The sequence below is a fragment of the Aspergillus vadensis genome (assembly GCF_003184925.1).
Source record: "Aspergillus vadensis CBS 113365 unplaced genomic scaffold BO88scaffold_3, whole genome shotgun sequence".
In the NCBI taxonomy this organism is placed as follows: Eukaryota; Fungi; Ascomycota; class Eurotiomycetes; order Eurotiales; family Aspergillaceae; genus Aspergillus; species Aspergillus vadensis.
The window spans coordinates 547,286-575,092 of record NW_020292041.1 but is presented as its reverse complement, the minus strand read 5'-3'; the positions used below and the strand labels follow the sequence as shown (position 1 = coordinate 575,092).

The 27,807-nt window shown below is 50.1% G+C and overlaps 11 protein-coding genes across 11 annotated transcripts; 5 read left to right on the top strand and 6 right to left on the bottom strand.

Annotated features, from left to right (window-relative positions):
* Positions 1-83: 83 nt before the first annotated feature.
* BO88DRAFT_473246 (flavin-containing monooxygenase) lies at positions 84-1,694 on the bottom strand (the record flags this gene model as incomplete). Its single annotated transcript, XM_025711762.1, has 1 exon — positions 84-1,694. The coding sequence occupies one exon, from the start codon at positions 1,692-1,694 to the stop codon at positions 84-86; it is 1,611 nt and encodes a 536-aa protein (XP_025566444.1).
* Positions 1,695-2,082: 388 nt separating this feature from the next.
* Positions 2,083-3,077, bottom strand: BO88DRAFT_473244 (phytanoyl-CoA dioxygenase family protein; the record flags this gene model as incomplete). Its single annotated transcript, XM_025711761.1, has 1 exon — positions 2,083-3,077. Exon 1 carries the CDS (start codon positions 2,983-2,985, stop codon positions 2,083-2,085), a length of 903 nt encoding a protein of 300 aa, XP_025566443.1. The 5' UTR covers positions 2,986-3,077.
* Positions 3,078-4,404: 1,327 nt separating this feature from the next.
* On the bottom strand, positions 4,405-5,722 carry BO88DRAFT_473243 (NAD(P)-binding protein; the record flags this gene model as incomplete). The annotated part of the gene is made up of 5 exons (XM_025711760.1): positions 4,405-4,518; positions 4,574-4,801; positions 4,867-5,105; positions 5,169-5,273; positions 5,350-5,722. 5 exons carry the CDS (start codon positions 5,720-5,722, stop codon positions 4,405-4,407), a joined length of 1,059 nt encoding a protein of 352 aa, XP_025566442.1.
* Positions 5,723-6,654: 932 nt separating this feature from the next.
* Positions 6,655-8,765, bottom strand: BO88DRAFT_473241 (flavin-containing monooxygenase; the record flags this gene model as incomplete). Its single annotated transcript, XM_025711759.1, has 7 exons — positions 6,655-6,842; positions 6,932-7,036; positions 7,091-7,238; positions 7,307-7,647; positions 7,732-8,066; positions 8,126-8,527; positions 8,591-8,765. The coding sequence occupies 7 exons, from the start codon at positions 8,763-8,765 to the stop codon at positions 6,681-6,683; spliced, it is 1,668 nt and encodes a 555-aa protein (XP_025566441.1). The 3' UTR covers positions 6,655-6,680.
* Positions 8,766-9,368: 603 nt separating this feature from the next.
* Positions 9,369-12,292, bottom strand: BO88DRAFT_473232 (uncharacterized protein; the record flags this gene model as incomplete). Its single annotated transcript, XM_025711758.1, has 7 exons — positions 9,369-9,817; positions 9,882-10,141; positions 10,199-10,591; positions 10,648-10,793; positions 10,845-11,766; positions 11,840-12,089; positions 12,136-12,292. The coding sequence occupies 7 exons, from the start codon at positions 12,290-12,292 to the stop codon at positions 9,414-9,416; spliced, it is 2,532 nt and encodes an 843-aa protein (XP_025566440.1). The 3' UTR covers positions 9,369-9,413.
* A 205-nt stretch (positions 12,293-12,497) lies between these two features.
* BO88DRAFT_411553 (catalytic protein) lies at positions 12,498-13,758 on the top strand (the record flags this gene model as incomplete). Its single annotated transcript, XM_025708045.1, has 4 exons — positions 12,498-12,834; positions 12,894-13,004; positions 13,054-13,145; positions 13,204-13,758. The coding sequence occupies 4 exons, from the start codon at positions 12,498-12,500 to the stop codon at positions 13,756-13,758; spliced, it is 1,095 nt and encodes a 364-aa protein (XP_025566439.1).
* A 55-nt stretch (positions 13,759-13,813) lies between these two features.
* Positions 13,814-15,513, bottom strand: BO88DRAFT_473230 (cytochrome P450; the record flags this gene model as incomplete). Its single annotated transcript, XM_025711757.1, has 3 exons — positions 13,814-13,966; positions 14,023-15,213; positions 15,265-15,513. The coding sequence occupies 3 exons, from the start codon at positions 15,511-15,513 to the stop codon at positions 13,814-13,816; spliced, it is 1,593 nt and encodes a 530-aa protein (XP_025566438.1).
* A 351-nt stretch (positions 15,514-15,864) lies between these two features.
* BO88DRAFT_331829 (amidohydrolase family protein) lies at positions 15,865-16,967 on the top strand (the record flags this gene model as incomplete). Its single annotated transcript, XM_025702696.1, has 2 exons — positions 15,865-15,979; positions 16,033-16,967. The coding sequence occupies 2 exons, from the start codon at positions 15,865-15,867 to the stop codon at positions 16,965-16,967; spliced, it is 1,050 nt and encodes a 349-aa protein (XP_025566437.1).
* Positions 16,968-18,049: 1,082 nt separating this feature from the next.
* BO88DRAFT_422415 (kinase-like protein) lies at positions 18,050-19,593 on the top strand (the record flags this gene model as incomplete). Its single annotated transcript, XM_025708573.1, has 5 exons — positions 18,050-18,072; positions 18,118-18,384; positions 18,435-19,113; positions 19,177-19,303; positions 19,394-19,593. The coding sequence occupies 5 exons, from the start codon at positions 18,050-18,052 to the stop codon at positions 19,591-19,593; spliced, it is 1,296 nt and encodes a 431-aa protein (XP_025566436.1).
* Positions 19,594-21,246: 1,653 nt separating this feature from the next.
* Positions 21,247-23,163, top strand: BO88DRAFT_485012 (putative phthalate transporter; the record flags this gene model as incomplete). Its single annotated transcript, XM_025712315.1, has 9 exons — positions 21,247-21,464; positions 21,531-21,570; positions 21,619-21,747; positions 21,809-21,878; positions 21,944-21,991; positions 22,038-22,183; positions 22,231-22,448; positions 22,498-22,959; positions 23,040-23,163. 9 exons carry the CDS (start codon positions 21,247-21,249, stop codon positions 23,161-23,163), a joined length of 1,455 nt encoding a protein of 484 aa, XP_025566435.1.
* Positions 23,164-24,026: 863 nt separating this feature from the next.
* Positions 24,027-27,768, top strand: BO88DRAFT_401780 (glycine decarboxylase subunit P). Its single transcript, XM_025705924.1, has 2 exons — positions 24,027-27,373; positions 27,425-27,768. Exons 1-2 carry the CDS (start codon positions 24,247-24,249, stop codon positions 27,478-27,480), a joined length of 3,183 nt encoding a protein of 1,060 aa, XP_025566434.1. The 5' UTR covers positions 24,027-24,246; the 3' UTR covers positions 27,481-27,768.
* Positions 27,769-27,807: the final 39 nt, after the last annotated feature.

Below are 27,807 nucleotides of genomic sequence, written 5' to 3'. Positions count from 1 at the left end.
AATTACATAGCCAAGGAGGACGAGCGCGCCAAGGATCACTCCGCAGGGCAATACAGCATCATGTGTCCTAAGTCTCAACAATTCTATTTCCGCACAAACCCTTCCCACGTACCAAAGGCCTTCTGGCAATCTTTCTGATACTGCGGCAACCCGGCCGCATAAGTCAACAACTCCCGTTTCTTGCCCGGAATGTTCCCGCCCAAGAACCACGAATCTGGGGAATGAAGGAACAAGGTTTCATCGAACATCGCCTTGACCCGTTGACTCCAAGCTTCCTGCGCGGGAGCTGTGGGCTCAAAAATAGTGTGTCCCCCGACATGCAGCGACTGGATGGCGTCGCAGATGAGCTGGCACTGCACTTCAATGCCGATGGGCCCACTCGAGAAGGACAAGGGACCTTGCGGCCCCGCCAGGAAGAACATGTTGGGATAGCCGTGGACAGACATCCCAAGGTAGGTCTTCACGCCTCCATCACCCCGCCACTGGTCGTACAGGGAGTCCCCGTTGACGCTCTGAAGCCCCATGTGGGTGAGACCGCCGGTAATCATGTCAAAGCCAGTAGCGAGAGCGACGACGTCCAGGGGGAAGAAACGGCCATCGGTAGTGGTGAGGCCCTTGGGTTCGAATGAGTGGATGGTGGTTGAGCGAAGATCGACCAGGTCGACGTTTGGCCGGTTGAATTGGTCGTAGTAGTCCAACTCGACGGTCGGACGTTTGGCGCCCATGGGGTGCAGGGGCTCCAGGGGGGCGAGGAGATCGCGCTTGCGGGGATCGGTGATGCGGGCACGAGTCTTGGACGCCCAAAAGTCGTACATCTCGCGGTTAGCGGCCGGGTTGATCATCACGTCTTGGTAATTTGCGTAGACGTAGGGAAACCCGCCGCGCTGCCACAGCGACTCCCGGAAGGCCTTCCGTGCGGCTGGGTCAGCGACATCAAAGGTGTTGATCGGAGTGAACTGGTAGTTGACACCACTGAAGTGTGTATTGCGGTAGTTGCAGAAGGCGGCGTGTGTGAGGGTTGTGTCGGGCGTCCAGCCCTCAACCTGCATGGGGAGCGCGGTGTTTGGAGTCCGTTGAAAGACGGTCAGGTGCTGTGCGCGTTTGGCCCAGTCCTGCACGATTTGCACGCCTGACGCCCCTGTGCCAATCACCGCGGCACGTTTGCCGGCCAGCTCGATGCCTTCCTCTGGCCACTCGTATGAGTGCGTCACTGTGCCCTTGAAGGACTCGAGCCCCGGAAACGACGGGATGTGTGGCACGGTGCCGGGACCGGGGCAGGCGATCAGGAATCGACTGGTGAGGTGGCGGCCGTTCGCTATCGTGATATGCCAACGGTCTTCGCGGAATTGCCCATGCGTGACCCGCGTGTGAAAGTCAATGTCCTGCTTTAGCCCGAGCATCTTGTCCAGATGGGCGAAGTATCGTCGGAGTTCTGGCTGAGAGGGGAACTTCTCACTCCACTGCCAGCTCTCCCAGATTTCGGGGATAGACAATCCGTAAAACGGAGCCTCTGTGTCGACGCGTGCCCCAGGATAGCGGTTCCAGAACCAGGTTCCTCCCAGATCTGACCCGGCCTCCAAAACCCGGCAACGATGACCCTGTTTGCGAAGATGGTAGAGCAAAGTGACGCCGGCAAAGCCGGCCCCCACAATGATCATATCATAGTCTGGCGGGGGTTCTTGGATGCCAACCATATTGCTTGTTGGTGTAAGCGTGAGGACAGATACTGAGTGCAGGGGATCCTATCGAACAGCTGAAAGAAACACCGTTATGAGAAGATAAGTGTGAGGAAGTTGGCGGGCAGGCCTACTATGTTTATCTTTGACAAGAGTGTCTCTACTACATACTACATGGCATATCTCACCACGACCTTAAATATATTAGAGGAAGGTAGCACGAAAATTGGTGGTAGCCTTCTATCATTTGACAGAGCATCGACTAGTAGCTGAATAAAGCATATCAAGATAGCGGTCAGGGCCAGATCCCGAAATGCAAGCCCCCTTGCAATCCGATCGCTTTCCATTCTGCACCTGTGGTCACCTGCAGCTGCTCTGCATTCCCGCCGCCTGTTTTTACTTTGTCTCACTGCTTTAGAGGCTGGTTTGCTTTCAGCTCAATTGCGTCAGCCACCTCGGTGTAGTTATGTTGCCACAACCCTCCGCCCAAAGTCGGATACTGCGAGCGCCAAGCGCACATTTTCTGCGCCAACGGTGTCATACTTTCGACAACCTCCCGCGGCATAATCAGGGGGTAGCACTCCTCGGGTGTGAGATAGCTCGCCTGGAAGCAAAGCGAAATCCCGCGGCGCCAGAAGTCCTCGGTACGGTTCTCGCCACCGCCATGACACAGTCGGCCAGTGAAGAAGAACACATCTCCTGCCTTCATGACAGCAGGCACCGCATCTTCATCGCGGCCCCAATCTTCGTAGTTTTCCCACAAGTGGCTCTTAGGAATACCCCGGGTTGCACCATTTTCCGCGGTAAAATCGGTCAACGCCGTGAAGAAACTGATTTGGATCTCATCCATTCGGGGACCCAACTTGGTCAACCCAGGGAACTCTGCCGTGTCGCGGTGCAATTGCTGGGCCTTGCTGTGTGGACCAATCTCGATAACCTGTGCAGTGCACATCCAGTAATCACCTGACTCCTTACGGAAGACGGCCTCGCAGATCTGGTGGAGGAGGTCGTAGTTGAGTACCTCGTCACGGAAGGTCTTGCTGAGGGTGGGCAGATTGCTGAGGCGGCGGGTGTTCTCCCCATGGAACTCGGTAATCCAGGCCTCCTCGTCGACCTTGCGGTGAGTTCCACAGGTAATCTTGGCCAGATGGGGGTCGATCTCGCGGTTCATTTTGGCAATCTGCTCCTGGGTGAAGAAGCCTTCCACCACGAGCCCACCATCCTCACGGAACATCTTTAGGATCTCCTCCACCGGGGCTTTGGCACTGATGCGCCGGAAGCTAGTCGGAGTTGGGCTGGTGATAGTCATTTTGAATTTGATGGAATTGGAATGTAACAATTAGAGAGGAGATGGGAGCGGAAGGGGGAGTGTTCTGTGTTGTTGAATGATGTGTACTTTCCATGCTTCCAACATTCCTCTATTTATCTCTTGCAATACCACAGTAAGCGCAGCTCGACGCCCCTACTGGCGGTCACGCCGCTTCGTGAGGTGTATTGCGTAGATTGCATCATATGGACGAGCATACATCCCCGTACATCGAAATATTCTATCTCACCGACTCCTGGAAGTGGCACAGTCCCTTGCGGCTCTGGACGGCCGTGGTATTCACATATGCAACTCATTAGTCTTCTCTGGGATTCTGCGTTCTTGGGTAATCGTGCAGATCCCTGCGACTACGTAGGAGAGGGCGTTTAATTTTCTTAACAACCAGGATGCATGAATGTATGAATGACCCTGGTCATCCTTGCAGCCGACAAGCCAAAAACACAAGAACGACGCACGAGCTTGGAGAAAATAGAGTTTAATGATCTAATGATAGGTTGAGGGCCGATTCGCATTAAGAAAGCGCACCGTGCGGTAAGGAGAGAAGGTGGACATTGCTAAGAAATTACCGAGCAGCTGGTTAGGTTGGAAGTATCTGCCCATGGTCAGAAGGGTGGCATGCACCCTCGAAGCTCGCGGGTGACACATGTCCTTGCCTTTGACAAGTTGCCAGCGGTTCAATCTCCGCTTAAACTCACAGAAGTTGCCAGATTATACGCACTCTTAATTTTAACCATATTGGCTCGGCGCGTTGCGGACCGCTAATCCAAATATAATCTCGAAACTGATCCGAATAAAGGACACTACACAAGTCAACTTACTCACCAGGCTACAAAATAAGAACTCATATATAAATATAATATAGTTACTTACTTTACCTATAAATTCAGAATATGGTCTCAACCATGTTGCCGTATCTGTCGCCAGTACAAGAAGATTTAGCTTAACTACAAGATGTGATTTATCTTCGTAATACAAAACGATACGGTAAGCTTTCAGTATCCGCCATTGAAACCTACCTGAAAACATTTCCGTGGTATACCTTACAGCTAATCCTGAAGCGTCTCCAATGATCGTTTCAAACTTAGCCATTAAAGCAATTCCCTTGGTCAGTATTCGGATCAGAGCGATGTCAAATATATCACTTGGATATATTCCCTTCCCTTAGACTGTTCATGTCATCATCACACCTAAGTAGGAAATATATAATTAGACATAACATCTTCAAGAGCAGTATCCATGAGGCCGAATCTATTGAAAAGAGATAAATATCAGGAAGCAAGACTATTCTCACCAACTGCGAACATGCCATGCTATAAAGGCAAGTTAGCTAGTGTATTTGATTGGACGGGATTGCTTATTCATCAAGATATAATAGGATCTAAGCCTAGGTCCCTTACTAGATTACTGAATAAGCCTTCCAGTCTGCGGATCAATCTCCTGTCGGCCTTTGAAATCCACTCTCAAGGACTTGGTACCGCTTCGAATCAGCTGCTGAACCCAATCCGGAGCTCCTCGCTACATGAATTCAGTCATTATCCCATAGTAAGTGAAAGATGTCGATTTAACTCACCAAGCCAGCAAAATAACGAAAGATTCCTGGAAGGTAGACTGTCTGGCTCAATCCACTATCGAGTATATCCACAATGGCATCTACAACCGTGTCGACATGAAGAAGCGGCATCAGAAATTTGGACTGGTTCGTGTCGCCTTTAAAAAGCGGTGTTTTTGTGAAGCTCAGCACGGCAACCGAGGTGCGGACCTTCGGGGCATTCTGGACTCGAAGCTCTTGGGCAAGACACTAACTCAAATAAGCATGTTGTAGACCCAAGAATCAAGCAGAGAACAGTGGCCTAATATATCTACCTCATGAAATGCAATCAACCCAGCTTTCGATGCTGCGTAATCAGCTAGTCCCGGAGGCGGGATATAAGCGCTCATCGAGGCCACATTGAAAATATGTCCATGGTTTCGTCGGATCATAGCCGGTAAAAACTCCTTCGACAGGAGAAATGGTGCCAGTAAGTTGGTTTTTAGGGTTATGCTGTTGTCGCTGTAGGTACCCTCGACTACTGTACGCCCGCGTGACAGACCAGCATTGTTCACTGTTACCAGATTGTCAGTCAATTAGGCAATTGCTGAGAGGGGTCCTGCTTAACTTCACTTACCCAGCACAGACGGATCACCAATTTCCGCTCTGATCTTCTCGCAAACACTTGCAATTTCTTTCTCATCGCTCAGGTCGCATTTGTGGTACAGGATGCGTTTGTTGTCTGCGTTAGGATTTTTTTTAGAAAGAGTGCTTGTGCAAATAAGGGATGCAAGCAAAATGTTATTCAGAGTACAAACCAGGATTGTAGGTCAATGGGATGATGTCCAACACAACAACGCGTGCGCCCAGTGCAGCCAGACGCTGAGCGACCCCCGCTCCAATACCACCGCTTCCCCCCGTAACCACGACCAGCTCCTTGTTCCAGTCCCAAGTATGATCCGTAACCCAATTGTTCAAGCTCTTGCAAGTTAACCAATCGTTAAGCCACAAGAGGATACTAGTTGTTGCAGTAATGCGGATCAGTTGTTCGTATGGGACAAGGAAAGCGAGTTTTGGCGCCAGGAATTGCAACACTAATGTGGTAAACGGATGAAATATTGTTTTCCGTAACCCTACTATTATCGGATCGATGTAGAGACCTTCGCGGGGAAGGAAGCCGGTCTTAGCCATTGTCATACGCTTCTTCGAGGGTGAAAGAGAAACAGAACCAACGCTGACGGCTGAATTTTATAATTCACATGTAGACGTATACAGTCTTATTAGGCATGGGGTTGGGGAAATACTAACTAGGTAGACGATCTTTCTTACCCCGCGTGTCCGGGAAGCCTCCAGGTTCGTGACTGTTCCGGGATGGACCCGAATGGGATCCATCTTCCTGGCGATTGCCCGTACCCCACAATGAACCGAGGCCTTCCGAATGGAATGATTAAACTAATAGACAGAGCGATAGGTGTGATGCGGACGAGTACAGACTTATGTCATCGTTGCGACCCTATGTCATATGAAGCTTCGGAACGGTGCCGGAGATCTATCTCTACGAAGCCTGGGGCATCTCGACAGTATATATCATAGCCGCCTCCCCATCTGCTCAATGAGACGGAACGGTTATTACATTTCCTCAGCCGATGGTAAAACTGCATATGTAACATGTGTAAACTTCATAATATGCGCTCTCGCGGTACGAGGATGCTGCGCAGGTTTTCCGAAGACTCTCCTAGCCACAAACAAGTGAATCAGGGGAAATCCTCACGGTTGACGCGGAACCCTCTGTTAGCATTCCACATTATCAGTGTCGATGAGAGCAAGGAGGACCTTCCATACGGTACCTCGTCCAATTTCCCTCTTTGTGGTAGAACGCTGGCAGTCTTCTGGGTACTGAATTCCCACTCTGTAGAAACTTCGAGGCGCCAAAGACTATTACAACGAAGTATAGATGATCTATCAAGTTGATGAACTCTCAAATAACATTCTTTGATATTACGCTGATATATACTGGGAAACAAAAATTGTTGCCGTGGACAGACACAATATAATGAACAGCTCAGTGGACACCAAAACCAGGCAAACTGCATCAACAAATATGTTAAACCAATCAATGCCCCCTTCTTCTCACATTATTCCTGTGAGGTTACTTGGCCAATATGCTGGATCGTACACTGGCCAAGTAAGTTTTGACAATTTCGGGAGACAGGTTTCCAATGTAACCAAGCTGAGCGACCCCCAAGAACCCAATACAAAGAGCAAGGAATAAAGCCTTGGAGAATCTACGTCCCGATGGCTTTATAGTCTTCTGCTGACAGTTAATGATATGATATGTGTTGGTTTAATCCAATTAAATCGAATAAGAGTGCAAGGAAAGTAAACAACGACCCAACCTACCTTAATATGCCAGTCGGACCATGTGGGAAACAGACTCCTCCACCAGTAGTGACCTTGGGTCCACGGATAAGACATGGAGTTCCATCTCTTGTCATTGAGGTACCACTGCAACTTCAATTAGATGGTTATGAAGTTAACTGCAATGCATATCCCACTTACTGATACGCAACCCGCGTTCCAAACGCGTTTATTCAATGAGTCTTGCACCCAGTAGACGTAGTCGTGCTCGGCCTTGGGCTTTAGCTCTACTGATGAGGCATCACCATCCAGAACGGGCTTTAGAACGCGAAGAGCGTAGTTAATCGAGCTAGTATTTATGATTAGATGCGAAGCAAAGGGGACAGGAAGAGGTGGGGGTTGAGATGTTGAACCTACTTCTCAGCGGCCATCATAGCTGATGTGTGTCCGGTTGCAGCATTAGGTCCGAGGAGCATGAAAAAGTTGGGAAAGCCACTAAGAACCGAGCAGTTGTAGGCAGCTGGGCCGTCGTACTTCGTCCAGTGCTGTGACACACTCTCGCCGTTTCGCCCGACCACATCCATGTATGGAATGAATTTGTTAGTCCTGAAGCCTGTCGCGAGAACAATCACGTCCGCCTGAATGAAGCCTTTGTCAGTCTCAAGACCTTCTGCGGTGATTCTATCAATCTTCGCGTCGGTTAGTAGGACTTTGTCACTATGTAGGCTTTCGAGGTAGCCAGGGTCGAAGATTCGTCTCTTTCCAGTTCATGAAGTTAGCATAATTTTTCGATGCTTCGTGAACCCAAGTATAGAAGGAATGCCAAACAAGGGAGGCCGTACCTTGCATCCTACATCAAAGTCCGGAATCAGGAGATCGTGGTATTTCTTTGGACCTGCCTCTCGCATGTATTTCTCTACTTTGATTCGCCGTTTCTCTCGAAGTCTGGCTGCTCCCTTCGTCATCGGAAACAAGCGAAAGTCATTTTCAGCGAGCAAGAAGATGTGAAATCGGTGCAGCTTCATGGCCAAAGGAACGTAGCGGAAGATCCATTGCAGAATCCGAGGATAGGAGAAGTTTGGAGCCGGAAAGATCCAGTGCTTCGTTCGAACGATCTGTGTGAGGGATTTGATCTTTCCCTCGTTGACCAAAGCTGGGACGATCTGGGCAGCAGTGCCTAAAGGACGATCAGTCTGCCTCTTCGGTGGCGATGAGAAATGAACTGAAATTGCATACAGCCATTGCCAATAACAACGACATTCTTCCCTTCGAGATCCACGCTATGATCCCACCGCGCCGAATGGAATATACTCCCGCCGAAGTCTGCAGCACCGGTGATATCACATGGTCGCGGCTCGACAAGCTGTCCAGTTGCTGCAAAGAGGATCTGGCACTCGTGCGTATATTCGAGTCCCGTTTCCAGTTCACGTAGGTATAGAGTCCAGCGATTTACGTCTTCCCGCCACACACTACGGACTACTTCCGTGCCAAAGGTCATCGCTCGACGAAGATTGTATGTGTCAACCACGTTGTCAACGTATTCTTTGATCTCTGTGTTCGAAGGCATAAGCCTAGTCCAGTTGGGGTTCAGAGCAAAGGAAAAGCTGTACAATGCGCTAGGCACATCGCAGCCGCATCCTGCAGTCAGTAATTCAGTAAGTTAACGTAATGAAAACCAATAACCGCAATGGACCAACGGACCTGGATATGTGTTGATATACCACGTTCCACCACTCGTGGGATGTCGTTCGAAGAAGCGGATGTCTTCAAGGTTGTACCATCTCTTTAGCGTTGCTCCTAGGGCTACGGCTGACAAGCCGGCACCAACACAGGCTATCTGGCTATAGGACGGGATATCGGGGGTCTTTGTTGTCATGTCGAGAAACGTGTATGGTTTAATCTATGCATATATTTCTCGGTTGTTTTGGTCTTGATATCGCGTAGATTTAAGTATGAATCCTTTGGGAACAAGCGCGCTAGATGGGGTCCTGTTTTACCCGGAACTGGCCCGCAGGCATAGAATAATCCGAGGTAGAATATGGCATGTGCAATATAGAGTGCGGAGATATCCTTGGAAATGGGGAAAAATTGAGGAGTGCGGCGTGTGGGGTCTGCTAGTACTGAATTAGTCGTGTGTCAGAGGCCTCCACCAGTCTAATCATGTTTCGGGACAGACCCGGATCAGGGGGGTTTGGGGTAGATGATCATTTCCAGTAGTAGCCAGTGATGCATGTTCATGCCGGAGACGCTCCGCTTGTGTTGATTGGAGGTCAGAGTGCTGCAACAGATGGGTCCGGCGACTACACATCTTACTTTATTCATTACTCGAGGACTCCTGATGTTCTGCTCCATACTATTCAGGAAGTCGACCCCAACACAGCAGAATTCAAAGTACTCAAAGGAAAATGAACTGCAAGTGCATACTGCCTTCCGCAGAATACATTTGTCAGCCACATCCAGGGATAAATCGATCCAAATGTCTATACATAATCACTTAACAGAAGCTAACGCAAGCCCTTGAGTGTCAAGGTAAAGTATCGGGGAAGTCAAGCCTCGTCAAGAATCCCAAATCCTCCAGGCTTTGTCCCATACTTCCGGCATATTCCTCCCAATTAAAGAATGGAGCCTGAGTCAAGTCGTGATCCGGGTGATCAAACGGGGTGTGAGGTTGAGCCATGTTATCTGAATGTAGCGAAGCAGTACCAGCAGTGTGACTTCCTGTTTGTTGCACATCTGCAGGAACTGCTTGCCGATACAAAGCTTTGAGGAACTGAAGCGTGTTGTTCGCTGAGCGTCTAACTGTGGCCATCGACTCCAGAACCCCCGTAGCTTCTCTCCACGCAACCCTGGCTTTATCCATAGTAGACGGGTCTAGCACTGAAGGGGAGGAGAAGGACATGAGGAGAACTATGGCAGCTGTTGACACATCTAAACCCGGGATATCAGTACAGATGGGAAGGTAGATATCAAATGGCAAGCGAGGGCGTCATACAGAATCCATTGTACCACCATGCACCGGTGGCGTTTGTATGGTACGTCTCATGGACTACGTGCGTTAAGTCAATAGCTGCCATTACGCAAGCGATAGCAGATTTATTAGCTGTAGAGAAGTATAACGGGCTCCGGGTTGTGGAACTGTGAGCCGAATCTGCCCTGAAGCCATTCACACCTGCAGATTCTCGCTTGCGTACTCGTTCTGAGTAGAGCCGAGTAAACATCGGACGATGGAGCAGGAGGTGGAGATGCAAGTATCTGTATATCTAGGTCAGAGATATCTACCGATTTAGAAATAAGACTTGAGAGGTGCACCTCGCGTGAAGAACATTTCTTTGCTGGGCGATTGCCTGGTTCAGGTTTCCGTCTGAATTTAGTTCCGGCGTGTCCGGATCCCACTTAAGGCATGAAGGCAAATTAGCCTCGAACGAAGTCAATTCTTTTTCGATTTCAAGAATTGTGTCCAAGCCTCCCAGGCTCTTCGTCGACACCTGTGGTCGACCCTGGCGTGTCCGACCACACCAAGCGTAATATACATCGGATAGGATCCTGTCTAGGATGTTGTAGAGCTTGATGACCTCAATATAATATGACAGCAGTGACGGCTCTCCCGGCGGATCTTGTCGAGACAACTCCGAATCTTCTGGTGGAGGGAGAGGAGCTAGATGGGTGGTCATGGTAGGTCGGCCATGCGTCATGCTAAGAGTGCTGTAGTATGGATCAGCACGATCTAATATAGGACCGCTAAAAGTGGCAGGGCTTACACATCCATCATCACACAGCCGTGCCACGTTCTGCGTCGAATATCGGATTCCAAGGGCGATAAGCTAGCGAGAATATCCGACTCATGGAGTCCCAATCCTAGAGCAACCCGGCAGGCAACACCAACCGAATGCCAGCATCTGCTGGTCTAGGGGGAACTCTGCAGAAATAGCGCTGTTATCAATAGTGTCTGAACTACCCCAAGGGTATTGATATCAAGAAAGTCAAGTCCGATGAAGCGTTTGGACCTGAGAAAAAAGCAATTCGCAACAGACTCGACGTCTTCAATGTCTGAAAATTGACAGCCTAGAGCAAAAATAGAATTCAAGGCAGCATGAAAGACTATTGATCTAGGGCCGGACTCCGCGCCGGAACCCAGTCCAATTCTCAAGTCTGTGAGAGGTATCTTAGCCTCATCTTCAGCACGCCAGAGATTTCGATAGGCTGCTTCAAACGCGGGGCGGTGAAAGAACGGATATAGTGTATATACATGATCGAAAAAACATCGGACGAGGTGGTCTGCCAGCGTGCGCGGTGGGAGGGCAAAATCGTCGAACCGATACTCGGTAAAAGTATCCTGCAATGTGCTAGATACAAGTTCGGCACTAGAAGCATTTGCTGGCCGTGAAGGCATTGACTGCCAGGCAAACCTCATGAGCGAAGCAGTGGATGAACTACCATAAAATTGGAATCGGGAGGACTGCCTCCTGCTTTCAGCATCCGGAGCTGTTATCTGCCCCATGCCCGTGACGTGGGCTTCCCCATCGTCGAACAACGGCGACTCATAGGATCCTATATTTGGTGAGCACTCTGTATTCTGTTCCACTACCAGTCTGGACCGGCTGTTTTCGCTTTCACTGCGTTCAGCTAGCACCGGTTGCTCCGGAGGTATGCCAACCCCGAAACCTGTAGCGGTAGGGACCCGCTCATCAGGTTCCCTAAATGAGGTGGCGACAGCCATGGGAATGCTGCTCGTCTCCACTCGTATTTCATCGCCTCTGTTGAGCTCGCTATGAGGTTCCAGTTGGGCCCGAAGGCCCAGTGAACTGTCGATTGATAACCCAGCCGTCAAACAGACATTTTCGAGTTCTCTAATTCGGAGATGAAGGGTCTGGAAGTACCTGCTTTGCGTTAGCCCCTTCATGCATTGCGCTCATGTTCCCGGTTGTTGGATGAACTCCTCATCAAACTTACTCGTCTCGGCTGGCCGTCCGGGTGTTATCCGGGTTGTAGAGACACTGGTCAATCCGATAACATCGCCTCTTGCATGGCCCACAGATGGGCTTGTTCCCGTCGCAGCGAACCTTCTTTTCTCTACACGAGTCGCATGCCAGAGCAACCTTGCGGCGTGCGCCATTCCGTCGCTTTGGGTCACCCGATGCTTTCGGGGGCATTTTGTGAAGACGGGGGGCACCCGGTGCTGTGGAGCAGGTCCTGGGAAGGCCTTATCAACAAAATCCCAGTCCGAAAGTCCGGGTCCTTAGGAAGACACAATCTCCAAGTTGCAAGTTCCAACTTGGGGATGTGAAGAGTAGTGGTCTGTTCATCCAGCCGGGAGTGTTCCGGTGCCATTTGCGGGTGGGGGCTTTTCGGAGGCCAATAGCAGTAACGGTAGCCAAGATCGTCAGTTCTTAGGAACGGCAGCATTCCGCTGTTTTTTCGGGTCCGTTCCAGACATGCGCTTGCTAAAATGGATACGCTTCTGAAACTCTCGTATGCTCTAGCAGAGTTGGGTGGGCTATGATGGGGTAATCTGAAACCCCTGAACGCGTAGAAAATGCCTTTTCTCTTCTACTCTTGAACATGTTTAAAGCCAAACTTTTATAGTGGTAGACGAAAAGGCTAAGTAAAAATGACACCCAATCTGACCAAAGTACGCTTCTTTTTTAACCTCGTGCTCTGTGTCCTGCCACGGGCCGCTATTAGAATTCCGGCGGCTGTTGTTCGTGCGTGCTTCAAAAAGTTGCCATTAGGATCGTCTATGTGGAATGGGTTCGTTGGCGCCCTCATGACCAACACACCCCCAGATCAGTTGCAGGCAGTGCTCCCATCTACGCTAGAGACATATGAAGCATGGGTTCAGTCTCATGGGGTTAGCCGTGCGGTGGATGTCTTAGCAGCGGACAATGCCACTCGTCTGCTTTGGATAGGGCCAAGTGTATCAAAGAAGGTACTTCTTTTCTTCCACGGTATGATATTCAATCCCCAACGCCGCCGTCTCTACACATGATTGCTGAGTGTTGACTAGGTGGCGGATATGTGATGCCACTTTCTGAAGCGCACTTGGACTGGATGGCATATCTACGAACCGAGGCGGTCAACGCTGGGGTGGATATGAGTGTGTGCATTCTGGAATATGGTCCGTGATGAATATCAAAAATGATGTTACGTACGTGCTGAGAATCTAGACTTGATACCGACCAGCAAATATCCCAGACAGATGAAACAGGCAATTTCGGCATTACAGCGTCTACTTATTTCCGGGTATAGACCTTCTGATGTAGGTTGGCTTGCAGGTCGGTCTTCTTGGACCAAAGAGCTAATCTGAGCTCGCACAGATCGTCTTCGGAGGAGACTCTGCTGGAGGCCACCTGTCGCTTTCCCTCATGTCGCATCTCCACTGCCACTATCAAGCCAAGGAGGGGGCAAAGGATGTCATTCACCTACAGGGCCCTGTGAAAGGATGTTTTCTTGTGTCGCCGCTAGCATCGTTTGACTTCAGTACACCTTCCTACCAAAGGTGGTTCAGTGCGGATGTCCTTACTCGCAAAAATGTAGACGAATGGGGACGTTATCTTGTCGATGATTCTCCGTGGGACGAGGAGATATCTGCTGGATATGGCTGGGGAATGGCCCTGGATGTTCCGGAAAGCTGGTGGGACGGTTTCACGGCTGTGGATCATATTCTTGTGACCGGCGGCTGCGAAGAGGTGTTCAGCGATCATATTCGACTGTTGGGCAAGGTCTTGAAAACAAAATGTAAGGGAAACGTGGCCTTGCACATGAGTAATGAAACCCACGATGGACCGCTTATGGACTTTGGGGCTAGAAGGCCGCCTAGTGCAACTACAAGGGCTATCAAAGACTTTGTTATAGCTTGCTTAAAGGATTGAAACGGCCATCATACGTTTTCATGCATTTCCAACTATCTCTGCTAGCTTAAGGTTTCTATACTCGACGTTTGGCGTCTTCCAAAACCTGCAGTGATTCTCCTTCGCGCAAGATCAAATTAACATGGTCCTCACTTCTTGGGGTTACCTTGACTGGAAATGGTTCATCGGTTTTGTGGTGATTGAGACTTTTTGGGTTAAATGGTCCCGCCTGCCAGATGTCAGCATTAACATTGCTTCCTCATCAATACTTTGGAGATAACTTACTGCTGCATAATCATAACAGAATACTAGGCGTGCCACATTGATGAACAGTCCTCTGAAAGCCAGCCTGTAACCAACGCAGATCCGGCGGCCTCCGCCAAACTGCCACAGGCCATGTGCAGCGTCAGTTTCATGTCCATCGAGCCACCGCTCAGGCTTGAATTCCTCTGGGTCCTCGCATTCGTTGCATACTGGAACCTCGTTGATTACGAAGCCAACCCCTGCCGGAAAGTGGTACCCCTCAAACTCCATATCCGAGGTAAGCACATGATCAGGGGTCAGAACGAAAATGGGTCTCCACCGCAGGAGTTCCTTGATCAAGGCGCAAATGTAGGGCATATTTTCAAGGTCGTCGATCCCTGGCAGACGGAGACTCCCATCATTACAACACAATCGGTCGACCTCTTCCCTGGCCTTTTGGAAAACCTTCGGATAGCAAAGAGCTGCCATAGCGAAAATGTTCAATACTTCTCGGGTCGTATCGGATCCAGCCTCCAGAAGCTGCAGGGCAACATACATGGCTTCCTGATCGTCCCCAGTAAACTTGGTGTCCGGGTGCAAAAGAACGTCGCGAACCCATGACGGAGGCGCTGTTCCTTGCTCTACCTTCTCTCTAACTGGAATCCACCATGATTTGTAGACCTCCTCGTTCCAATCACCGAGCTTCTCCCAGTGCTTCCTCCATGGCTGCAAAACGCGAGGGAGATGATCAAGTTCGGGAAACCAGTCAATCAGGCTGGATCCGATGCTGCCCACGAAATAGGTAACAACATTCTGTAGGTCCTCAAGCTCTTTACCTGATTTGACCAGCCGCTCCCCGAGCGCAATGCGGTGGACCACGGAGTTTGCATACCGATAGTGATGACGGTACCATCTCTCCGGTTGGAACAGATATTCAGCAAGCAGTTGGGTACTTTCCAGTTCCTGCCATGATGCATACTGCTTTAACGCGGTGCCACTGAGCAGCGAGTGCATGACTCGTCGCTTCTCAGTCCATCCCGAGGGAGGAAGCAGAAGAGAGCGCCCGTTGCGGCTAACAATGCCACTGGCAACGGGCATAGGGCTTCGGCCGTTTGTGAGCGTACCGCGTTTTGCGATAATTTCCGAGACCACGCGCTTGCTATTGAGCAAAATCCACGTTTTTGATCCGAGGTGCAGAGTAGTCATCTCGCCATATTTCGCGAGTTCATTGTTCTATGTTCAATCAGTTCTCCATAAATAATAGTCATCAGGAATCCCACACACTGTTATGTGATCTTGGTCATCGCGAATTTTGCGAACGTCTAACAGGCTTCCGAATATCGGTATTCCTTTGGGGCCAGGAGGGAGCTTCCATCTCTTTCCATGGGGAGGTCTGCGTTTCCCGACCGGAGTAAAAATCTCCTGAACGACGAGGAATATTGTTGCTAAAAAAGCTGCTATAGTCATGAGGGTTGCCGAGAGTGGATTTTCTTTGGCAAGCCCGGAGATCTGGGCGTGGATTGAATTGCTCATGGCGCCGTGCGTAGGTTGGTCAACAGAGTGGAGGGATATCGAATTCCTGGAATCATGAAAGACTCATCCACTTTGAATTTCAAGGACATATTTTGCTGCTTCGTCCATCTTTATCCTGGCGACAATTTGGCTTCTGCTACGGAAGATCCGGCCCTGTGATGATGAAGTTCGGAAAGAACCCGATGTGGGCGACGAGCGTCCGGGTCCGTCCCGGTTCCCACATGGGTCCTTTATTAACGTAGCGGGGGCGCAGAGTGTTTCGTGGAACGATTGCCCCCGATGCCTTCTACTTTGACTCTTATCATACTCATTCTGACCATATTTTTGTTCCAGCCTAGCTTCTGTGGCATCATGGGTGAGCACGTTCTCGACTGGCTCCGGGACAAAGCCATTGGATGGAGCCATGCGCCGCCAGTGAACAAGATCGATACTCACCATCATTTCGTTCCACCTTTCTATGCACAGGGTAATAGCCACTCGTTCGGAATCCATGATACCTCTCAGTTAACCTAATTACAGCTTTGGAAGAACAAGGGGGCGACCCCAGTGGCTGGCCCACTCCCAGCTGGAACGCTATAGCATCTAAACTGCTAATGAAGCGAATTGGTGTGAAAACTGCGGTGCTTTCGGTGACAGCGCCAGGGGCATGCATTGCCCCAGAGCGTCAATTGCGCGCTCAACTGGCCCGAAGAATGAATGAATATGCGGCAGACCTGCGGAACAAAGACCCCGACCACTTCGCTTTTTTCGTATCTCTGCCCGATATACTGGATACCGAGGACGCGCTCGCAGAAATTGCTTATGGACTAGACACCTTGCATGCTGACGGTGTCACTCTGTTTACGCGCTATGGTCCTTCCAACACCTATCTTGGTCACAAGGACGTTGAACCCATCTGGGCTGAACTCAACAGGCGAGGCTGTGTCGTCTTCGTCCATCCCACCCACCCTGTCGATATTCACCCCGTCAACCCGAAGCTACCCCAGCCGGCTATCGACTATCCTCACGAAACGACTCGCACAGCAATGGACATGATTACCAGTGGCACCAGACTAAAATACCCAAACTGTAAAGTCATCCTGTCGCACGCAGGCGGGGCCTTGCCGTATCTCATCTCCCGGGTGACGACACCGATGAAGAAGGCTCCAGACGTTGCAGTCTCATACCGCATAGGAACAACTCATGACAAGGCGATGGAAGCATTCCGCAGCTTTTACTTTGATCTGGCGTTGAGTTCATCGCCGCAGGTTCTGGATATGCTATTGAGGATGGTTCCACACGACCACATCTTGTATGGAAGTGATTTCCCATATGCGCCGATCACTGCATACCCAGCGTTTTTGGAGGAGCTGGAGAACTACCATATGAATCAGGAGTTGCGGGACATGATCAATTTCAAGAATGCCTGGAAACTCTTCCCGCGTTTGGCGAACAGGACTGGCCCGGCTATATAGTTAATGGCTCAATTAATTATTATATGTTTTCCTCTTTCCTGTCGAATTTTGATACATCGTCATATCCAAGTAGCAGAGCTGACTCTCTGATTTACAATGTTGAAGGCTACTTAGGTTGATGCATTGGCTAATTCCGTCAGAGTAGCCATCAAACAAACGCAGAGGGTCTTGACCATGGCCATTGTGCATCATGCGAATAGTCTCAGCAACTGGTGCATTTATTTGTTCCATTTTGAAAATTTGGTTTGCTTCCCATAGGCGAAGAACATAGAAGACAAGTATAAATGCCTGGCATTCATGAGTAGTCTGATAGTTGTCGTCCGTGCTTTTGAGGTCGACCATAAATATAAATATTTTTTTCTGGTAAATATTGACTGCAACAAAACCACTTAGTAACATGACGAAGCACTAACCTCTAGACCAACCACGATATACCGCGTCTAATCAGCCACTCGACGGAAAGACATGTGTTCCAATATATCATTATGCGCATGTTCTTGAAGTCGATTAGTTATAATCCACCTCCAGAAGAACCTCGGAAAGGATGCCTCGGATTTGGTGCAGAATGTGGTTACGAATCTCCTGGGCTGACTCATTCTAGTCGTGTTAGTGGTGAATAATTAAGAAAGGTCAACGTTGTTGGGCAGCCCAATGCTAGTAGAAAGAAAGTTGAAGTTTAACAACTCATCAAAGCTATTACTCAAGCGGGCTGAGAAATATATATGTTTCGTGTCTAGGCTGTCTACTGTTTGACCTGAGATTAATTTTGCATATATAAAATGAACCATCGGGTGAAAATGTGAATAAGATATATTCATTGTTCGTGTTGCACTTCGGATACTAAGGGAAATTTTAGGTTATTGAAATTTGGGAAGAGTAAGGATACCTCGGGAGCAGCAATAACTATAGAAACGAAATGACTATCGATAGTAGCTTTTCCGGATGCCTTGCATAAGTAAACATGCTTACCGCCCTGCTGCTGCTGATGCTGGATCGGGAGCAAACAAAGACGGAATGCTGCAGCAGTCGCCGCCCCCTGTTTTCAATGTCAAGAGAGAGACAACCCATCTCTTTCTGCAATCATGAACCTCAACTCCTCAATTAGGTTGAAATTGCGTTGTAATCTCAGGAATTTATTGCCATGTTTAAGTCATGCGTCACAAGCTTGTAACCCTCGTTTCCCTTTTTCTCTCATGAGAACAGTGACTTCACAAGGGCTTCTTCCACGACAGTTCCCTACTTCGGGCTATGTAACCTTGGATCCCCAGGATAGAATTGAGGAAGAGACTTTACCATCTTATAAGCCGGAGAATTACTATCCTGTTTCCATTGGCGAAGTTTTTGGTTCTAGATACCAAGTGGTTTCAAAGCTAGGATATGGCACTTCTTCTACTGTTTGGCTTTGCCGGGACCTTCAGTAACGTTTTCTTAAAATGGGTGCATGATCATGTTTCTAATTGCTTATAGGGAGGGGCACTACTATACCCTCAAACTATGTGCAAAGGGTGTAAGCTCTGATCGAGAAATCGCTATCTCAGAACATTTGGAGAATTCCGTCAGTGAGACCAGAAATAAGATGCTCCGCTTGGTCCTTGACTCCTTTGATGTTGTTGGACCAGAAGGGAGCTTATTTGTCTGCCTGATATACCAGCCTCTTGGTATGAGTTTCACTGATTTTCAAGATTTGCTCCCCGATCAAAGGTTCTCGAAGGACCTCATCCAAAGAAGTATGCAGCTTATATTAATAGCATTATCTTCTATGCATGAAAGCGGTGCTGTCCATACCGGTAAGGCTACAATAATAAGCGGACAGGATGATAACTATAGACAATGTGAGCTGATGATTGAAGATATTTCACCGAACAATATACTTCAAGGAGTGCAAGATAGCTCTATATTAACCAAGATGGAGGAAGATGAATTAAAACGGCCGATTGCCAGAAAGGTCCTGAGCGACCGGAGTATTTACTACTCCCGCCCCATGCCTTTATGTTCAGGTCTTCCTGTGGTCTCCGATCTAGGTGAAGCTAAATTCGGTAAAGAAAAGTACTATGGTGATGTCATGCCAGGAATTTATCGCGCGCCAGAAGTCATTCTAGGTATGGGATGGGATTATAAAGTTGATATCTGGTCAATTGGCAACATGGTATGTGCTATATATGACACTGAGACAATCCGAGTAAGCAGGCCTAGCTAATGTATAGAAAAGGTTTGGGATCTTGCAGAGGGTCATCATCTTTTCTTTGCCAAAGAAAACGGAACTCTCAGCGATGAGCAGCATCTGGCTGAGATGGTATCTCTAATGGGCCCTCCGCCCCCAGAATTCCTAATCAGGAGTAAGCGATGCGAAAGATTCTGGGATGCAGAAGGTATGTCTCTTGGTATTGATTAACTACTATCGATGTGCTTGCTAATAGTGGTCTTAGGCAATTGGAAAGGCTCTTTATGTATACTAGAACAGACTTTTGGGCTCAGAGAGCTGCATTTTTCTGGGGAGGACAAAGTTCTTTTTCTAAACTTCTTGCGCAGGATATTTCGATGGCTTCCGGAAGAACGCCCGACAGCAGAAGAGCTTGTGTATGATGATTTTCTAATGCAGCCGATTATGGCAAAAAGAGATCAATAAGTTGGGGTCCCAGATTGGGTAGGATATTGGAGATAGTATGTGTCTACTCATAGGAATTGAATATTTTACTTCGACGCTCTGACCACTACAATTAACCCAGCATAATACTATACTACTAACCCCGATTTATGGTGGGCTGACGGAGGGAAAGCTCAAGGTTGCTGTTGGAAAGCGGGTATTTCACGGCCTGATAAAGATGAGTACCGCGTTGGCAGAAAAAGAGATGCTCATTTTACTGCTGCTGCACACTGATCCTAAAATGCGAGCAACCATATCCAGTTTCCCTCTACTAGGATATTTCTAGCCGAGTTATCTGATATGTCATCGACTCTATGACCCTGAGCTTGTTGGTCTCCGAAATCTTCGATGTAAACGAACTCCACCTGAGCAGTTGACTTTTCCACTTCCACTGGCTGGTCAAGTTTAGGGCTTGCTTTCTCAAGTTTCTGGGATTGGGCCTTTTTTCTCTGAATCAAGCACGGTATGAATCATGATCGTCCTCCTGGGGTGACAATCGCGCTCTGATTTATGGGTCGGTGGACGCCATACGAGATCTACGTATTCGAAATGGGCCTGGTGCCAGAAGTGCACGAAGTAGGGAGTTCTATATTCGGGCCGCTGGGAACCAGATACTAGGTCAAACTTGAGCTCGGCCCGGAGAGTTGCGTAACCGGGCCGAGCATATCATCGAATGCCATCGCGAGGTGGAAGCCAATACACGAATATGGCAAAGTTCGGGAATGGAATGCTAGGAAACAGAGAACAAAGAAACTCGGCCAAGTGGCGGGGATATTTAGGTTTGCGCTTATTCACCCAGAGACGTTCCGAGCAGGTCTGGGACATATGCTTCCAGGAATGCAGGGAACATACCGTAGGGCTGGTCGGTTGAAATGGATAGAAATGCTGCCTAGCTCGTATCGTTGTTAGAGGGCTTTTCTCGAACTCTATCTCCGTTCCGTACGCACAAGATATAATTTTGCCATTCGGGCCACAATATTCTATCGAGAGGGCCGTACTAATTTCTGTTTCATCGTGGGATGTTCAATCACTAGAAATGCTCTCTGTATATCGGTAGTTGACTCAATTGCCCATTCAGTCTTTTCGATAAATCCTTTCAAGGCTTGCCTTCTCCTTATGTAGACATCAGCGATTACGGATGGGAACCCCTAAGAGCTAAAAGCGGCCCTATATCGGCCCGACCAGAACAACAACCCGATTGACCTTCTCGATAGGTTCGCTAGATATATACCTGGCGATGGTTCCTCCAATTAACTCGCAGCCTTAACTAGTGGCTGATAATTATCTCCCCCGCATTCGATCATCGCAGCTCCCCGCATCGGCCTTACAATCCGTAAACCTGGGGAAAATGTGGAGAACGCGTGGTGCTATACATCATTGCGTCGATGTTGGCCCAATCTAGACTCGTATTCCTAATGTTCGGTAACTACTGAGCAAATGCCGCATGCTATCAGCTGAGCTGGTGTGTGAGAAATGTGGCTTGCCGCGCATCGCGGGGGTCAAGCGCGGCGATTCGTGTTGCGTTGTTGGGAGGGTTTTTATTGATATATGGTTGCAGCCTGCTTCGGTTTCCCTTTAGTTCAATTTTATCTGATATCTTTCAGACTCGATTTGTTATAGCTTATGTGAGCCACCATGTCATCTACTGATATTGAGAAACCTCCCAGTGTCGAGCGGATCGAGGATATCGATAAGTCTGGTATTAATGATGTGGACTATGATGAGGAGTTTACGCCTGCGGAGCAGCGCAAGATCATTCATCGGGTTGATCGTCGACTGGTGACTATGGCTGGGTTGGCGTATTGCATTTCGCTTATGGATAGGACGAATCTTAGTATGGCTGCAGTTGCTGGGTAAGTCTATTGAGTGGTTGATGGATAGATTATGCTGTGTTGGATCGATTGTTGACTTAAAATTAGCATGACGAAGGATTTGCAGCTTGGAGTTGGGACTCGTTATGTGTGTTCTACACTGTCATTTGGGGATGCTTATTCTGACGAGGTCTAGTCTGTCGTGATTCTCGTTTTCTTCATACCCTATGTGGTCTTTCAACCTCCGATGACGGTCATCATCAGGAAGGTGGGCCCGACGTTGTTTCTGGGAACGCTGGTCATATCGTGGGGAGCAATTCTCGTAGTACGTTGACTCCATTCCCTCAATTGTTCCTGGTGTTAAGGTCTGATGATGGCTGCTTCAGGGAATGGGATTCGTCAAGTATTGGAAGCAAATGGTCGCAATCCGTGTACTCCTTGGTGCGTTGGAAGCAGGTAAGTGTGACTTGGTGTGACACAATTCCTTGCCATGTGAAACTGACTTACTTGTCTTCTTTCAGGTTACTTTCCTGGCTGCGTTTACCTCCTCTCGAGTTGGTATGTCCGATGTAAGTTACGCAGACCAACACCCATGTTTTCTGACTGACAACACAGATGACATCCAAAAGCGATACTCGGTCTTTTACCTTATCGGCTGTGTAGCCTCAGCACTAGCCGGGGTACTTGCCTTTGGTTTGATGCAAATGGGAGGCATTCAGGGCATCTCGGGGTGGAGATGGATATTTATAATGGAGGGTGTGGTATGTTTTTGATCCGAACCAGGAGACATTGTGTTAATGAAGCCTAGATTACGGGTGTTATTGGACTGTTGACCTTTGTCTTCATGGTTGACTTTCCCGAAAAGGTACACAAGTCCTGGAAGTTCCTAAATGAGAGGGAAAGTGCATTCATCGTCCGACGCATCAACCGAGACCGTGCCGATGGTAATGGGGAGCCATTTACCTTCAAGCGATTCTTTAGCCCTGCTCTTGATCTGAAAATCTGGGGTTTCGCATTGATTTGCCTGTTAGTTCTCTTTACACCACTAATCCTATCAAGATCTGACAACAGGCAGATGCAGCACAACCGGGGCATACGCCATCGCGTACTTTCTCCCCATCATCCTCCAAGACGGAATGGGCTTCAGTACCGGTGCCGCACAGTGTCTGGTCGCACCTCCCTACGGCTTCGCGGGCATCGTGATGTATACAACAGCCTGGGTAAGCGATCGGTATCGTATACGGGGACCAATAGTAGCCTTCAACGCCGTAGTCGGCATCATCGGCCTTCCGCTGATGGGATTTGCTAAAGGCAATGCAGCGCGATACGTGGGAGTATTCCTGGTGGTTGCGGGGGCGAATTCTAATATCCCCGCTGTCATGGCCTATCAAGCCAACAATATCCGGGGTCAGTGGACGCGCGCGTTTTGCAGCGCCACGCTAATTGGAGTTGGAGCCATTGGTGGCATCCTCAGTAGTTTGGTGTTTCAGTCGAAAGATGCGCCAGAATATAGACCGGGAATATGGACAACTATTGCGTGAGTTTTTTCCTCTCTTATTATTTTTAATATGATTTTTGGGTGCGTTTGTTGGGTGCACCAAGCTAAGTGTGATACAGGTGCAACCTTGTTACGATGATCACCGTGGCTGCTTTGAGTGTGTGGTTCCGATATGCGAATAAGCAAGCCGATCGGGGAGAGCGTGTTATCGAGGGGTCCGCCGATTTCCGGTATACTATCTAGGAAGGAAAAGTAGGGTTTTTATATTTGATTTGATATTGTGTGGATTTGGGCTGGTATCTCTGTCGGATGGGTTATGAAATTACTACTGTGTATTCCGTTAATGTTTGTGCCGTCAAATACTGGAGATAGCCAATGATGTGGAGCGCAATGGAATTGCCCGTCGGGAAAGCAGCCGGGGTGTTCGTGTTCTAGATCGGGAGCTGCACCCTACTATCCATATTCTTGCATAATTACTGCATTGTGTAAGCAAGGATGTGCAATGCCCATAATTATCAGATGAGTAAGTTTTTGGGGCACCAATGAACAGCTGAGACCAGTTGTACATACACAGTAATGTAAGTCAGAGACTGGAATAAAAAGTTCATATTGCAACTGCTGCAGCGCACAGCTCGCAAGGGGGACTCTTACCGACGGGCCCAGCTCCACGGGGAAAGTCATTATTGCATCACCGGGGAACGCTATCGGAGGAGCTTCCATTGTGGAGGGAGGCTGTTCTTTTCCTCCATTCAACATTTTGTATAGATCAATTGGTGAGAAAATTAGCAGTGGGGCATCTGCTCAGTGAGATATATTTAGTCCGCCACAGATTATCTGTAAGCATCAAATATAACGAAAGAAACATTGCAAGAATTGATCAAACAGATAAATGCAGGCAAGCATTTCCCGCGGGAAAGTGAATCTTATCGCGGGCTTATCGCAAATGGCGGGGCTCCATCGCGAGGGACCGGAGCTGTATCTCGTCTTCTAATTGGTCCGGGGACAGCGTTATCGGCCGGACAGGCAGTTTCCCGACGCGAGTATCCGTGGCGCCCGCGGTCGAGGAGGATTAATTATTCTTGCTATCTGCTCCCCTCCAGTCTATTCTTTTCTTTTTATCACTCATCGTCGCGATTAATTTCATCTTCTCTCCTCTCTTCTCCTCATCTCCCTTACCTCCTTCTATTCAACTGTGTTGCGCAATCTCATGTGCTGAAGTCTCGCGCAACCGGGTCTATACCTCCCCTTCCCTAGACTCCCCTCCTACCCACTCACCTACCTACCGTCCGCCATTTCTGAAATCGCTGGACTAGCTCAATTGTAGGTATGGCTGCCTCTTTGTGCGCTCTGCGTGGCACTCGCCAGCTGGCGCTGCGCTCTCGTTTGCGCGCTGCTCCCTCGCCAATTGCGGTGCGGAGAGCTTCTCCCTTGATTCGTTCCCTTCACACCACCACACAGCAGTCGCCCTCTGCACGACGGCCCGTCTACACCAGCTCCGTCGCGGATCATGGCGTGCCTCATCCCCCGGATCTTTTCCAACCCCTCGATACCTTCCCCAGACGTCATATTGGCCCCAACCCCGATGCTGCCAAGGAGATGCTTGCCACCCTGGATCCTCCGGTAGCGTCGCTCGATGAGTTCGTCAAGCAAGTGCTGCCGGCGGACATTCTGTCCAAGAAGGACCTGAAGGTGTCTGCTCCGCACTCCACCGCCAATCTTCCCCACAGCAGCGTGCACGGTGGTCTGGGAGAGACGGATATGCTGAAGCTGTTGGATACCTACCGCAAGCAAATTGATGTTTCGGGCAAGACATACCTCGGAACGGGCTACTACCCGACCATTGTGCCCCCGGTCGTGCTCCGTAACGTCCTGGAGAACCCGGCGTGGTACACCAGCTACACTCCCTACCAGCCGGAGATCAGTCAGGGTCGTCTGGAGTCCCTTCTGAACTTCCAGACGCTGACTGCCGATCTCACCGGTCTGCCCTTCGCCAATGCCTCGGTTTTGGATGAAGGTACTGCGGCCGCTGAGGCCATGACCATGTCCTTGGCCACCCTGCCCATGTCGAAGCAGAAGAAGGCCGGCAAGGCCTACGTGGTGTCTCACCTCTGCCACCCTCAGACCATTGCGGTAATGCGCTCCCGCGCAGAGGGCTTCGGTATCAACCTGGTGGTCGGCGACATTCTGGCGGATGACTTTAAGCTGGTCAAGGAGCAGGGTGACAAATTGATTGGTGTTTTGGCTCAGTACCCCGACACCGAGGGTGGTATCTACGACTTCCAGTCTCTGAGTGACACGATCCACGGCAGCGGCGGTACCTTCAGTGTTGCTACCGACCTTCTGGCTTTGACTCTGCTCAAGGCACCTGGCGAGTTCGGTGCCGACATTGCGTTTGGAAGCGCCCAGAGACTCGGTGTCCCCATGGGATACGGTGGTCCTCACGCCGCCTTCTTTGCCTGCGCGGACAAGTACAAGCGTAAGGTTCCCGGCCGTGTTGTGGGTGTCTCCAAGGACCGTCTGGGCAACCGTGCCCTGAGATTGGCCCTGCAGACCCGTGAGCAGCACATCCGCCGTGAGAAGGCCACTAGCAACATTTGCACAGCCCAGGCCCTCCTCGCCAACATGACCGCCATGTATGCTGTCTACCACGGACCTGCTGGCTTGAAGGCTATCGCCCAGCGCATCATGTCGATGACCACTACACTGCAGGCGAAGCTCGCCGGCTTGGGTTACAATGTTCCGATCAAGTCGAACAGCGCTGATGGTGGCGCTCTCTTCGACACGGTTGTTGTCGAGCTGTCCGGTGCCCAAGAAACTGATGCCATCATTGCGGCTGCTCGTGAGCAGTCCATGTTCCTCCGCCGCCTGAGCGACACCAAGGTCGGAATCTCTCTGGACGAAACTGTCGGCCGTGAGGAGGTGAAGTCTATCCTCAAGGTGTTTGCCGCCCACGCCTCCAAGGCCGAGGTTGGCTTGGAAGAGGATCTGGCTGTTGCTCCTGTTCCCGCCAGCCTGGAGCGTACCTCTGCCTACCTGACCCACCCCGTGTTCAACACCCACCACTCCGAAACGGAAATGCTGCGTTATATCCGTCACCTCGAGTCCAAGGATCTGTCCCTGGCCCACTCCATGATCCCTCTTGGATCCTGCACCATGAAGCTCAACGCAACCACGGAGATGATCCCAGTCTCGTGGCCTGAGTTCTCTCAGATGCACCCGTTCCTGCCGGCTGATGTGGCCAAGGGATACACCCAGATGATCGATGACCTCGAGCAGCAGCTCGCAGACATCACCGGCATGGCCGAAGTTACCGTGCAGCCCAACTCTGGTGCGCAGGGTGAGTTCGCTGGTCTGCGTGTTATCAAGAAGTACCAGGAGGCCCACGAAGGCGACAAGCGCAACATTTGCTTGATCCCCGTCTCGGCTCACGGTACCAACCCTGCCAGTGCTGCCATGGCTGGTATGCGCGTGGTGACGATCAAGTGCGACACCAAGACCGGCAACCTGGACCTGGAAGACTTGAAGGCCAAGTGTGAGAAGCACAAGGACGAGCTGGCTGCCGTGATGATCACCTACCCCAGCACCTTTGGTGTGTATGAGCCCGGCATCAAGCAGGCCTGTGAGATTGTCCACCAGCATGGCGGCCAGGTCTACATGGACGGTGCCAACATGAACGCCCAGATCGGTCTGTGCTCTCCCGGTGAGATTGGTGCCGATGTGTGCCACTTGAACCTGCACAAGACCTTCTGTATCCCCCACGGTGGCGGTGGTCCTGGTGTCGGTCCCATTGGTGTGGCCGAGCACCTGCGGCCCTACCTTCCCTCTCACCCGGGCAGCGAGTACCTTCAGTCCAAGCGGAGCGAGTCGTCCTCGCCCCCGATTAGCGCTGCTCCCTGGGGTAGCGCTAGCATCCTGCCCATCACCTTCAACTACATCAACATGATGGGATCTAAGGGTCTTACACACGCAACAAAGATCACGCTACTGAACGCCAACTACATCTTGGCCCGTCTCAAGGACCACTACCCTATCCTATACACCAACGAGAACGGCCGCTGTGCCCACGAGTTCATCCTCGATGTGCGCAAGTTCAAGGACACCTGTGGTGTCGAGGCTATCGATATCGCCAAGCGTCTGCAGGACTACGGCTTCCACGCCCCGACCATGTCGTGGCCCGTGGCCAACACGCTGATGATCGAGCCCACCGAGTCGGAGAACAAGGCGGAGCTTGACCGGTTCTGCGATGCCCTCATCTCCATCCGGGAGGAGATCGCCGCCGTTGAGAGCGGCGCCCAGCCCCAGGAGGGCAACGTGCTGAAGATGGCACCGCACACCCAGCGTGACCTGTTGTCCAGCGAGTGGAACCGGCCGTACACCCGCGAGACGGCGGCGTACCCGTTGCCGTACTTGGTGGAGAAGAAGTTCTGGCCTTCGGTGACGCGTGTAGATGATGGTAAGTACCTATCCCACTGTTTTCCTGAAGATCTTTGCTAATAAGTTGCAGCCTACGGTGACCAGAACCTCTTCTGTACCTGCGGACCGGTGGAGGATAGCGAGTAGATAGTCTATGATACCCATGTGTACGATTGCGTTTGATACCATATTTTCAACATTCTGGATTGGGCATTGCATATTGATACGACTTGCATGACCAGCGATTCAACATTGTCATGATAGACAAGGATGGCGTTTTAGAAATATTAATAAAAAATGAATGTTCCATCAATTAATCAATCAATCTCACTGCAAACAAGCCAAACACTAGATATCCATCCCAGATAGGCAATCCGTATCTTATCGTCACACTAGCCGTTTTCAGGATCGGAGCCGGCCGAGCAGCCCCGGAACCGGACGCGACGGGCCTCACTATAAGACATCTGCTGTGCT

Bases quoted from the DNA above. Each gene is read 5' to 3' on its own strand.
- BO88DRAFT_401780 (XM_025705924.1), top strand. From the start codon at position 24,247: ATGGCTGCCTCTTTGTGCGCTCTGCGTGGCACTCGCCAGCTGGCGCTG. The intron at 27,374-27,424 runs GTAAGTACCTAT...AATAAGTTGCAG, and splicing joins GGTGACGCGTGTAGATGATG to CCTACGGTGACCAGAACCTC.